Genomic DNA, 12,780 nt, shown 5'->3' with positions numbered 1-12,780 from the left:
CCAAATGGACTGGGATAAAATGGAGTGGGGAAGTTTTAAGCCTGATGTACCTCTGAGGTTTCAGTTTTCTCATCTGTAAAAAGGACTTAATGGTATTTTTGTTAGCCCTATGTCCTCAAGCTTAGTATCCAGTAATAGCTGAGTGTCTATCATACTGTCATTTCCACAGAGAGCAACTACAAACTCAAATATATATGTATATTTGGGCCCCTGGGTGGCTCTGTCAGTTAATTTTCTTCCTTTGGCTTTGATCATGATCCCAGGGTCCTGGGATTGAGTTCTGAGTTGGGCTCCCTGCTCAGTGGGGAGTCTGCTTCTCCCTCTTCCTCTGCCCCTACTCAGTTCATTCTCTCTCTCTCCAATAAATAAATAAAATCACATATACCATATGTGGTTTATATACATGATATTTATTTATCAACAGTCTGATGGCACTAATGGTACCAGAAGCAGAGAGTTGAGACTTAGAAGAAAGAAATCATACTGAATGGACCCTTCCCCCTTTTTACAAACTTTTTTAGCCTAAAGGTGGCTTTCAGTGAGGGACATCACACAGGACTGATAGAAACCTTGAACTCTTTCTGACTTAAAGAATCAGAGAGTTTGGGACAATTTTCTCCTGAAAAGTGAAAAGAAGGGGGAGACCGTGAAAGAAAGCCAGAAAAGGGAGCCCAACATCTGTGTATGAACTATGCCCAGATCTCTAAACCATATATACAAGGGAAGACTCAAAGCAGCTCAGGTAGATAACAGAACTGAGATTTGAGTGGCCACAGCATTTTAACAAGTTCCCTCTGTGACAGGGTTTGCACTTTAAGTCTTGTCAATTGCCTGATAGAATTAAAATTAAAAAAAAAAAAATCAGCACTCTTTGGAGGAACATAACAGAATCCAGAGTTTTTACAATAAATCATTTATAACGTCTAAGATACAATCCAAAATTATTCAATATACAAAAATTTTAGAAAACCAGAAATGTCTGATCTACAATCTGAAACTATTCAATAGACAATTAAAAAATAAAACTGATATGGTCTCACGAATGGAGCCTGACTCTGACATGACCCAGATGTTGGAATCAGCTGACAAGTCTCTTAAAACAGCTACTAACCCTTGGCCAGTGAAGTAAAAGAAATTCATAATGAAAGAAACAGTAGGAATTCTCCACAGAGAAACAGAAACTATAAGAAATAATCAAATGGAAAATATGAAAGTGAAAAATAAAATATCTAAAATAAAAATACATTGGATGGGCTTAACAGGAGAATTGAGATGACAGAGGAAAGAGTCAGAAACCTGAAGATAGTTCAGTATAAATAACCTAATCTGAAGAATGGGAGGGAAAGAATTAATGGGGAAGAAAAGATATTTGAAGAAGGAATGGCCCCACACGTCCTACATTTGATACAAGACACACATTTATAATGAACTTCAAGCAGAGTTAAGTACAAATGAAATCACATACCCAAATTTAATTGGCTTTGTGGTCCTCAGCTGTTCACTAGTCATCCTCTTTCCTTACCCCAGGTACTTCTGGGGATCCCCAGGGAGGTCTAGGACTTGTACCGCGGAGCACTTGCTATTTTGCCCCCAGCCACTTCTGTCTCCTGTCAGTACCCTTCTGGATGGGCAGCTCTTCCCAAATCAGAGTGCTGGCCCAGGATCAGGGATCTCATCTTAGCCAAGAGTCTTTAATTGGCCAGTAACAGGGACTTACCTGTGTAAAAGGCAACAGATGAAGAACAGCAATATGTTCATTTTCCATTGCTGCATAATAAATTACCACAAATCTAGTGGATGTAGACAACATGTTTATAATCTCACAGTCTCCGTGGTCTAGGAGTCTGGCATAGCTTATATGTGTCCTCTCCTAGATATCACAGGGCTGCAGTCAAGGCTCTGTCTGGGCTGCCTGTAACTGGGGAGAAATCCACTTACAAGCTCACTCTGGTTGTTGACAAGTGCATTTCTTTGTGTCTGTGGAGCTTAGAGCCCTGGCTTCCTGCTGGCTATCTGCTGGAGGCTGCCCTCAGTTTCCAGAGGCTGACATATGCTCTTTGCCACATGGGCCTCCCCTGACACGGCCACTTGCTTCTTCAAAGACAGCCAGAGAGAGAGTCTCTTGGGTGCGTATGCTGGTAAGAGAGTCTCATAACACTGTAGTCACAGAAATAACATCCCATCACTGTTGTCAGATTCTCCTGGTGAGATGTAAGTCACAGTTCCCTTCCACACAAAAGGGACATGGAGATTATATATGCATAAGCACCAAGAGGGGCAGATATGGGGGGAGGAGAGCTCTAAAGTTTGTCCATCGCAATGTAACATGGGACCATGGGGAAACCAAAGCAGCCTCGCAAGGATGCGGGGGACAAGTGGTCAGGCAGTGAGGCAGCTGCTGTCTGTTTTTCTCTCTATGGCTGCCAGGTCTATCCTCTCCGCTTCTCTCTCTGCATTTGCTCTTCCTGCGGACTTTCCTGCTTCTGTGCCCATGGGTCAAAGAGGAACACCCTGGTCCCCCATTTTCGCAGGAGAGGCCGATGGCTCAGCCAAACCCATGATCTTGGTTGGGTCAACAGCCTGTCCAACCAGCCCAAAATCTGCAGAGTCACGGAACAGACACAGCTCCAGAGGCCCACTGCTGGGGGTGGGGACACTTCTCAGAGATGGTAAAGTGTGGGCTGAGCAGATGTTCCCAAAGATGTCTGCCTCAGCTGTCTTTCCATGGTTTCCCGAGCTAAACAAACAAAAACACCCCAACCTTCAGGGAAGCTACAAGAACAGCAGGTTCTCTTCAGGCTTCAAGGCACAGTAGCCAAACTGTGTTCGGCTGAGATGTGAGAAGAATGTCCTCACTCCCAAGAGGTCAGACTGAGCGCCTGAGGTCCGGTAAGGGACCAGATACCCCCTGTCCCCCACGCTGTCCTTGTGTCCTCCTCAAGCCCCTCTCTGCAGGCCCCCTTGACAGATTTCCTTCCTCCTTGAGCTCCAGCCCCTAAACATAAAGCACAAAGCCTTCATGCAAATCAGCTGTGCAAATAGACGCCCGGGGACTCATAAACTCCAAGGCTTCCTCAGATACACCCAGACAAATCTGAATTCTCTTTGGGTTCAGAAGATTTGTTGCCTCACAGAGCTGTCAGCAGGATTAGGGACGGGATACGTGACTCTCTGAGCGCGGCGCTTGGCGCGTGGGAGCTGCTCAGTATACATTGAGGTGGTAATGGTAGACATGAGGGCAGAAGGAGGAAGAGAAAGGAAAAGAAAATGGCGATGGCCCTGGTGCTTCTTCTTTGGCAAAGTCCAGAGACTTAACTCGATGCTCTAATGCCTTGGTCCTCCGCGCATGGCCCATGCACCAGCAGCAACATTGCCAGGACTGAGGAGTCTCCAGCCTCCCGCACACAGGCCACTTCAGGGCCCGCACGTTAACAAGACCCCCAGCTGGGTCCTCCACATCCTAACATTTGGGAGACATTGCTCTAACTCACCGGTCCTCAAATGGGACTGCACACTACAGTCATCTGGGGACCCAAGACCCACGGCTGATTGGGCCCCCGCTGTGCAGGTCTGATGTAGGGGTGCTGGGTGGGCCCCGGCTGGTGGGCTTTTTCAAGCTCCCCGGGGAATTCTCGAGTGCAGCGGAGTTTCGGAGCTACTGTGCCGGTTCAGCTTCCATTCAGTCATATGGAAGTGCCCATGTTTTTAAAAAAGAGAGAAAAAAAGCCTGGAATTAGGCTCTGCAGAGCCAGAAAGAAGTAGGCAACAGTCTGCCTCCTTCAAGCCCCCTAATCTGCCACCTGTAGTATGGGACTGTGGTTTTTACCATCACAAGACAGTTTCTGTGCCTATAGGCTTCTCACCTTCATTCCAGGCAGTAGGAAAAAAGGATGGGAGGAGGGATAGGAACCAAGTGAACGTTTGAAGGCACCGATGAAGTTGACTCTTCAACTTCATCTTAACAAGCTTCCTTGGATGCCCCACTCAGCAGCTTTGGACTGCTTTGTCCAGAACTATGCCACGTAGCCACAGATAGCTGCAAGGGAGACTGGAAAGCTGGGTGTTTTTGTTTTTGTTTTTTTTTTTAAAGATTTTATTTATTTATTTGACAGAGAGAGATCACAAGTAGGCAGAGAGGCAGGCAGAGAGAGAGAGAGGAGGAAACAGGCTCCCTGCTGAGCAGAGAGCCCGGTGCGGGACTCGATTCCAGGACCCCGAGATCATGACCTAAGACGAAGGCAGCGGCTTAACCCACTGAGCCACCCAGGCGCCTGGAAAGCTGGGTGTTTTAAGTTGAACACGGTGTCACCCTGGACAGGAATTGCACTGTTGTTAGTAGGAAGGCGAGGCAGGAGGGGGTGGTTATCTGTCAAGAATCCAGCACTGGGCATGTACCTACCTGCTAGGTTCCAGTTTCTGGATGTTCCTGGCCTCCAACGGATTCATCCCCCACCCCTCTCTGGAGGGACTTGCACCTGTCAGAGACCGACCCCAGGCCCTGCCTTCCTGCTCCCATCAGCCCGACTGCCACCAGATGTGAATGACCTTCTGGCAGGGGCCAGAGCGCCCCCGGGGAGAGCTTGCCACACCACCCCAAGACCCGACCCGGGACTGAGGGCTGGGAGAGGCAGGCTCCGTTCTCCTAGAAATGATGGTGAGAAGCGTGCCTTTTGTCACTCAGCCAACATGGGCTGATTTCTGTAAAACGACTTTGTAAATTGCAAGGAGTCACATGACAGGGAGGTTAGGATGATGATGGCAAGAGTGTTCTCCTCGATTCTCCAAGCTTTCTCTAACCTTCCTGTTGTTGGGGAAACAGCAAGAGGTAGGCCCTCCCCCATTCTCAGAACGGCCCCAAGACTGCAGGTCTGAGACGGCTGAGGCTGCCGGGGCTGGCCAGTCGCCCAGAGCGCCCAGCCCCCACTCCTTTCCCAGTCGGCTGTGCCCTTGCACCCCCCAAGGAGGGGAACTGTCCAGGACTACATTCTACTCCAGCAAATTATTCTGTCTTCAGATGGCCTGGGACCAAAGCCATGTCACTTTGCTGCAGTCTCCGCATACGGGAGCTGGGCCAGCAGGACGCCTGGGGACACTGCGGGGTCTCGGGGAGAGGCTGCGGAGCTTCTTACCAGCAGTGCAGTGTCACTGCGGCTGCCCCCTCCCTCTAGTCCCGGTGCTGGTCCCTCTGCCCCTCCACCTGCTCCCAGCCCTCACCCACAATGTGAGATAGCAAAGCTGTGCAGGAGAGTCTTGGAGGAACGTCTCAGACCTTAGCCTCCAGATCCTGGGGCTAATAAACAGTTGGTCAGGGGAGAGCCACCTGCTTAAGGACTGGGGTGCTGAGTTAGAATTCCTGCCTCCATATCCTATCTGGGGGAACAGAGGCAAAGTTCTGGGCTCTACCCCTGTAGGATTCAGTGACCTCAGCACACCTGCTCCTCCATTCCAGGGCCGACATAGCTCTGGATTCCATTCTTTAAAGCGAGAGATTACACAGTTTCCAGGGTTGGCATTTTCAGTATTTAATATCCTCAAGTGACACAGAATTGAGCTTCTACTCTACCTAATGAACGTCTTCTGTAGCGAGCATTTTCTATGTTCCAAGCCCTGTGCCAGACGACTTCCATGCATTTTCTTATTTAATTTTCACACCAACACTCTGGAGGCGCTGCTATCTATTTTATGGATGAGGAAACAGAGGCTCAGATCGTGCATTAGTTTGGGTTAAATTTGGTTGTAAATGGAAGGGGACCCTCAGGGGTTTACACAAGATGGCTTCCAAGATCTCCAGCAGCGACGTGTTATTTCTCTAACGTGTAGAATCCCAGAAGCAGTTGTCCTTGGTGGTTCTACAGTGGCTGGGATGTAGGTTTCTCCTTGGTGTCCCCTTATCCTCCATTCCCAAGGTGGCCTCAAGGTCACGAAGAAGGTATAGCCTTCTCTTTAAAGACATTCCCAGAAGTTTGCTGGTGCCTCTTTCTCTTATATCTCACTGGCGAGATCTCAAATATGGGGTCACATCGAGCAGCAAGAGAGGCTGGAAAATATAGTGTAGTGTTCATTTTAGATGGTCATAAACCCAGCTGAAAATTGGCTGCTTCATTATGATATGAGCAGTTATGAGCGATTCAGAGCACAGACTGCCCACAGAGCTGGACTACCTGGGTTTACCACTGTCTCCATCATTTATCAACGTGTGACTTTGGATAGTTCACGTGTTCACTGACTCAACAAATATTCAGTGCGCGCTTACTCTGTTGCAGGCACTGTTCTAGGAGCTGGGGATGCAATAGTGACCCAAAACACTAAACTTTCTGCCCTTGAGGAATTTACCTCCTAGCGGAGAGAAATAAAGGAGCTAATGGGTAAAACATACAGTGTGTCAGGTAGTATGGGGCGCTAGGAGAAAAATAAAGCAGGGAATGGGATTGAAAGTGCAATTTTAGCATGTTCTGGTAAGAACCTGGCATTTAAATGAAGACCTTACGGATCTCTGGGAGGGTGTTCCAGGGAGGGGAAGCACAGTGCAAAGGCCCTGAGGCAGGATCATGGGGAGGTCATCAGGCTGTATCCACTGTCTCTCCATGGGGGAGCTGGGAGGGTCTGCTGACATTTTAGCCATGGGGAGCAAGGCAAGGACATGGTCAAGGATGATTCCAAGCTTATTGGCCATTACCCATTTGCTAAGAAGGGGACAGCTGAGTGCAACAGGTTTGGGGCCAGGGAGGAGGAGGGCACGGCAAGAGTTTGGGTTTCAAGCTCTTGAACTTGAGGGACCTATCAGACTTCCAAGTGGAGAGGACAAAAAGGCCTGTGGATGGACACGCTCCTGAAGGTCAGAAGAAGCCCAGGTTGGACACAGATATTTAAAGGCAAGAGGCTGAACTGAGACTGAGAAAGTGGGTATGGTTATTCAATCTCGGTGCACCTCACTGTCCTCGTCTGTGTTATGAGGACTAAATGCAGTAGAAGAGAAAGCACTTAGATCATTGCCGGGCACATCTGTTTGTTGTGGGGGCGTTGTACCTGCCTAAGCTTACTGCTCTTACTTACTCATCATGGCTGATGAGCAGTGTGGGGGCTGCGCTGGGGGTTCTAGAAGAGGCAGGGGCCATGCTGGGGGTTCTAGAAGAGGTAGGGGCCATGCTGAGGTTCCCAGAGGCAGCAGGGGCATTCTCCCAGAGAGCCTCCCTCAGCATCCATGGCTCTATATAGTTCAGCCCGCCTTCCACACTTAACCTCGGTCTCACTCTCCCAGAGCTCCAAGCCACTGTTCCCCACAACCCAGACTGATCACTCTCATGCTGTTCCTTCTCCACCACTATCCCTAGTGACCCTGGCACCTCCTCCGGTTTCCATCTCCGGAAGCCCAAACCCTTTAATCCTTCTCTGACGCCTCTTCCTCCAAGAAGTCTTCCTCATTCACACCCCCAACCCCAATCAGACATGAACTTGCCCATCTGGAAACTCTTGGAACCCTTGGGAGGCCTGTTCCTTTCTCCCTGGAGCCAAGCTACTCAGGTGCCCAGCAGTCTCCCCCTGCACCTCCAGACTGGGAGCTCCATGCAGACTGGTACCAGTCTGGTCTATCTGTGCCCTGAGGTCTGGCTCAGGGAAGGGCACCCAGCAGGCACCCACGTGTCTGCTGAGGGCGAATGGTGAGGTGGTGGCAAGAAGCAGATGCAGTTACAGGGAAACAAGGCAGCCCTGGGCCCCTGGTGCCGACGGGAGCAAGGCTCATGCCAGGAGGATGGTCCCCGTGTTAGAAGCTGCAGGAGCGCGAGGAGGGAACCAGCCTGGGCCTGAGGGTGTCAGGGAGACTTCACAGGGAGGCACGGGAGAGTAGGCACACTGTGAAGTCAGAGCATCCAGGGCTTGGAGGAAAAAGAGGAGGGCACTCCGGGCAGGGGGCTGCCTTCTGCAAAGGCTGGGGGTAGAAGCACTCCAGGCCAGTAGAGATGGCTTGCCGCAGACACTGAAAGGCCCAAGGACACCCCTTCCAAGGCTCCTCTGTAGGGAACTGGGTTAAACACACCCGGCGTCGGGGAAAGAGGTCCACTGTGCAGGGGGCTTGTGTAATGCCCATATTTTGTTGTTGACATACGGTATTCTAGTAGTTTCATAGGAATGACCACATTTTTTAACTCAAAAAGGAGGACTCTTCAAGATCTGACAAGGGTCAGGGCGCTCGCTGGAGTGGACACTGGGCACTGTCCTCGGTGTGAGTAGGGGAGGTGCTCAGGTCACCCTGCGCAAGGCCAGGAGCAGGGATTCGTGCGCAGGTCCAGGTGTCCGTCTGCTCATCCGTAACCCCCGCTTCCGGCCACCAAACTGCCTAGTGGCTTATGTGGTCTGAGGTGGAGATTTCCCTAGCATGGTGGGTGACACGGGTTTGGGGACCAGCCTAGCTGGGTCCGAATCCCACCTTCCGCTTACTGGCAGTGTGGGCCGACATCTCACACCTCCGAGCCTCAGTGTCCTTTTGGCAAAGTGAGACTCATAAAAGGTCAGTTGTGAAGATTCAGTGACTGAAACCAGATGGGCGGTGGGTTCTGTGGGGCCATGGTTCCCTGGCCTGAGGGAGGCTGAGGAAGCCCCCTCTTCCTCTCATACTTGGCCTCCCCTTCACAGACTTTAATGAGAATGGCTTCATCGACGAGGAGGACCTGCAGAGGATTGTCTTCCGACTGCTCAACAGCGACGACGTGTCCGAGGACCTGCTGGCTGACCTCACGAGCCACGTGTGTACCTGGAACCACACGGGCTGGGTCGGGCCAGGACATCCTCCAAAGCCCCCGGGTGGCAGGCAGGGTGGGGTGCCCTGACGGATGGGCACATGGCTGGAGGCAACTATCCCCCAAGTTTCTCTCTTTCCTCCAAGGTCCATCCTTCCAGCGTCCCCAAGAGCAGGTGTCCAAGCCATCTACGCCAAGGGCCCCTCCCACCCACACGGCGGTCACTGCAGACAGGTGACCCGACAACGGCTTAGCCAGAGGGACACATCCCCACGTCCCCTTTCCCATGTTATTGCAGATGTCCTAGAGTGACAGTCCAAAGTGTGACAGAACATGAAGGCAGCCTCATGAGTCTGTTTGTCCTAAGACCATGGGAACCTTCAAGTGCTTGAGGTCTGGATTGACACTAGAAGCAAAGATGAAACTGTGGGAGGTCATCGCTGCCTCCTTGACCTGACCGGGCTCCTTGCAGTACGAGCCCCTACCTGTGATTGGATACAGGTGTGCATGGGGTGTCACTGCTTTCACCTCCACACCCATTTTCACTGCCTAGCTGGAGGCATGAAGGACACTCTTCCCATGATGAGACCAGCCCATGAGGCTCCAGACCACAGTGCACGTGACCTTATCTCTGCATCTCCATGTCTTTGTCTGGGGTAGGGAGTGGCAAGGGGGGTGGGGAGAACATCTGCCTTACTGCCCCCCCCACGGAGGTTGGGGGACTCACATGCTAGCGAAGCACCTAGCTGAGAGCCTGGCCTATAGTAACACTTGGCATGAGACGTTCTCCCCTCTCCCTGGGACCCCGTGTCATTTTCTCATACCGGGCTCCTCGCTGCTATCTGGCTTTTTCTACACCCCTGGCCAGGTCCTGAGTGAGTCAGATCTGGACAACGACAACATGCTATCTTTCTCAGAGTTTGAACATGCGATGGCCAAGTCTCCAGACTTCATGAAGTAAGGTGTTCTGGATTGGGGCTGGGGGGACAGGAAGTGCCCACCACAGTTGGGGGTGGGGCAGGAAGAGCCAATAAAGCGCCCCAGTCTTTCTAAGGAGGTCATGAGTCTCCAGGGTCCTTTGCCGATGCTTTCAGAATCAGCAAACCTGGAGCTTCGGAGAAATTAGGTAACCGAAATTTCTAACCTTTAGAAAGAGGGAGTGGGGTTTAACCAGCAAAGACAAGATGACATTCCAGGCTCTGCAAATGACGTGGGTGGCCCTGACTTCAGATGCTGGCTATCTAGAGGTGGCACACAGAAGTCTTCCCCTAGGTCCAGGGGGCTCCAGGACTGACTGGCAGGTGGCCTTTGCCATTGCCCGTCCTGCTCCCCTGCCCCTCAACTCCAGAGGTCACTGGGAGTCGGGGATTTGCATGGGTGTGTGAAGATGCTGGTCACAGAGTATTTCCAAACCTTGTTTCATGCAGAAGGGGCATTAAATTGTCTTCTATCTTCTTACAGACACCCTAGAGACAACTGGCCATCTCCATATTGCCCTGGCCATGTTTAATGGTCTTGTTTGGATCCTTCCAGTTATGGGAAAAGCATATCACCCCACCCCACCCCAAGAGGCAGCCCATTCATGATCCAACAGCCCTGTTAGAAGGCCCTTCTTGGGAGCAGTGGACTTCTGTTTGCCAGTGTCTGCTGCTCCTGGGCCCTCTTCTGCCCTTGGTCTCATAGTCTCGGTGAATTTGATAGCAAAGCATGGCCGCCATGATGGCTTAACCAACCAATCAGAAAAAGAACGAAGCACTAGACCTCAGGGAGTACCTGGTCAGGAATGGAAGACGGTGCATTCTCTCTCTTCTCCATACCCAGAGCCTCTGCCTCTCTCCTCATCTCCTCTGCACTCAGCTCAGCCTGCAGACAGGAAATCTCTCCTGTGTCAGACAGGAGGCCAGTTATGGCCTCCCAGCAGATGTCGGTCGCTCCTAGTAGTATCTCTCAGCTCTGACTCCAGATTGGGTCAGGTGTTCACCCCTCTTCTAATCACGTGGTGGGAGGAGAGGGTTCTCCAGGCCGTCCTGGCCGCTGGGGGGCCCATGTGTGGGCATACCTCTGACAGACAGCCCACACTTAGAACCACCCCAACTAAGGGTAATTCCTCTTCTTCCAGAACAGCCCAGCACATAATAGAGGTCAATATCCTGTCCTTCTTGTCTTTTTCTTTGCATCTCTCCTGTTTCTTTCCATTGGTTTTTGGCGCCACAAGGTTCTGAAACCCTTTGCTTTCTGGTGATGCTAAAAGGAGCAGAAGGCTTTGGGGGAGTTTGCAATAGCTGCAAACTGGCCATGCCAGAGAGAGGGATGAGAGGGTGCCACTAGGACCACTACGAACCTGGAAATTGGAGGGCACTTTAGATCTGTAGTTCAGGGTGGCTTCATGGGATGCTTTCTCACAGCTCCTTTCGGATTCACTTCTGGGGATTTTGATGTGGCCATACCTGATCTGGCGGCCTCAAGGACCACCACTGGAACTTGGAATTCAGTCCCCTCCAGGCACTGGGGAACTCTGGTCAGAAGTATGACTTGGTCCCCATCCTCCCCTCACTTCTAGACCATTGTTTATTCAATAAAGCAAAACAAAACTTTTCCCTTGCCTCATCAGTTCATTTTTTGAATACAGGATCACACAGAAGTAATTTTTATTAAGCACTGCTCATTCCAGGGCTTAAGTTTGCCGATGACACCAGGCTAGCGGGGATGACCAGACTTTTAGAGGACAGGGTCCAAATCCCAACCGCCTCACAGCAGGAAAAAGGCCAAATGAGATGAAGTTTACGCAGAAAATCCACAACATTCCCTTCTTCCCCTGGAGCTACCTGACAGCATCTCTCCTGCCAATTGCACGGAGTCATGTTGGGCAGCGGTCATTCCAGCTGGTGCCTGGCTTCCTGGTCCTTGTCATGGGAGAAGACATCTAGGACCCACTTCGCACCCCCAGGCCCCAGGATGCAACATGTGGACCAGCAGTTGGGGGTTATTTGCCTTGCTCTTCAGCCAAATCCTGGAATGAATTTGGCCACCATAGGGACCCTTGGGGACCCAGGTGGTCAAGGAGTCTGGGTCACAGGAGAAGCCCCTTATAGAGTCTTTGAGAGCTGACAGATGCCCCTCTGATGGGCACACAGTTTTTCTGGTTTACATCGTCCTCCGGGAAGGTGTCTAAACACTGGATCCCAGGGGAGGAGCTGTTTCACTGAGACATGTACTTGAACCTGCAGTGGTCTCTTTGCCTTCAGGTCCTGACTCATGCATTCAAGATGTAATAAATTTTCCATTGATGGATGGAGTCCCTTGATCAAATCTAAGAGATGCTGTAATGTTAGAGAAAACTTGTCATATGGATACACACCTGGCCTGAGGTCCCCATCCCAGATCCTGTGTATGGAGGGGCTGTCCCCTTCATCCTGTCCCCTGCCACAGAGAAGCGGGAAGAGCAGCCCGGTGAGAGCAGCCACTCCAGACTCCCCACTGCAAGCATGTGACCAGGGAACCCATTCTCCCCATTTCCTTGAAGAATGGCTCAGTCCTGGGCCACCCTCTCCTGTCCTATTCTAGAAATAGTCCCCGGGAGAGACACCACAGCAGCCTGTCCGTGCCTGTCTGGGAAGAATGCAGAGAGAGGTTGCCGGACGCAGCTTTTTCTCTCAGGCACCAAGGGGGCTTCCAGGCTACGTCATCCCCACCTCCCGAGTCTCCACATGGACCACAAGCAGGTCATGTAGTGGGCAAATGAGAGCTTGGGTCCAAACCCTGGGTCTCTTCTAAGCTGTTGGAGCTTGGGTGATATTCTCAACCTCCAAGACTCTGTGTCCTGATCAGTAAAGTGGGGATAACGCCACCTCCCTCACAAGTGAGTGTGTGGACTGAATGATACCAAGTCAGGGTTCAAACTGGAATTCCTTTGTATCTGATCCCAGTGCAATGGCTCTGTGGTCATTTCACCTTCATTCTCGGATATGTGATCATGGGGGCTTCCTCGATTACACTGGTGGAAGCAGATGGGAGGTATATCTGTCCCGGAGTGACCTGCCACCCA

General features: G+C 51.2%; 1 protein-coding gene across 1 annotated transcript in view; it reads left to right on the top strand.

Moving 5' to 3' along the window:
* Positions 1–11,314, top strand: part of CIB4 (calcium and integrin binding family member 4) — a 49,586-nt gene extending 38,272 nt beyond the window's left edge. The window contains exons 5-7 of the mRNA XM_082743827.1: positions 8,632–8,741; positions 9,604–9,692; positions 11,141–11,314. Coding sequence (XP_082599953.1) covers positions 8,632–8,741; positions 9,604–9,692; positions 11,141–11,171 — 230 coding nt within the window. The 3' untranslated portion in view covers positions 11,172–11,314. The remainder of the gene's footprint in view (positions 1–8,631; positions 8,742–9,603; positions 9,693–11,140) is intronic.
* The last annotated feature ends 1,466 nt before the right edge of the window (positions 11,315–12,780 follow it).

Source organism: Mustela nivalis (genome assembly GCF_964662115.1).
Source record: "Mustela nivalis genome assembly, chromosome: 8".
In the NCBI taxonomy this organism is placed as follows: domain Eukaryota; kingdom Metazoa; phylum Chordata; class Mammalia; order Carnivora; family Mustelidae; genus Mustela; species Mustela nivalis.
The sequence above is the reverse complement of the archived record's forward strand: the minus strand, read 5'-3'. Positions and strand labels throughout refer to the sequence as shown.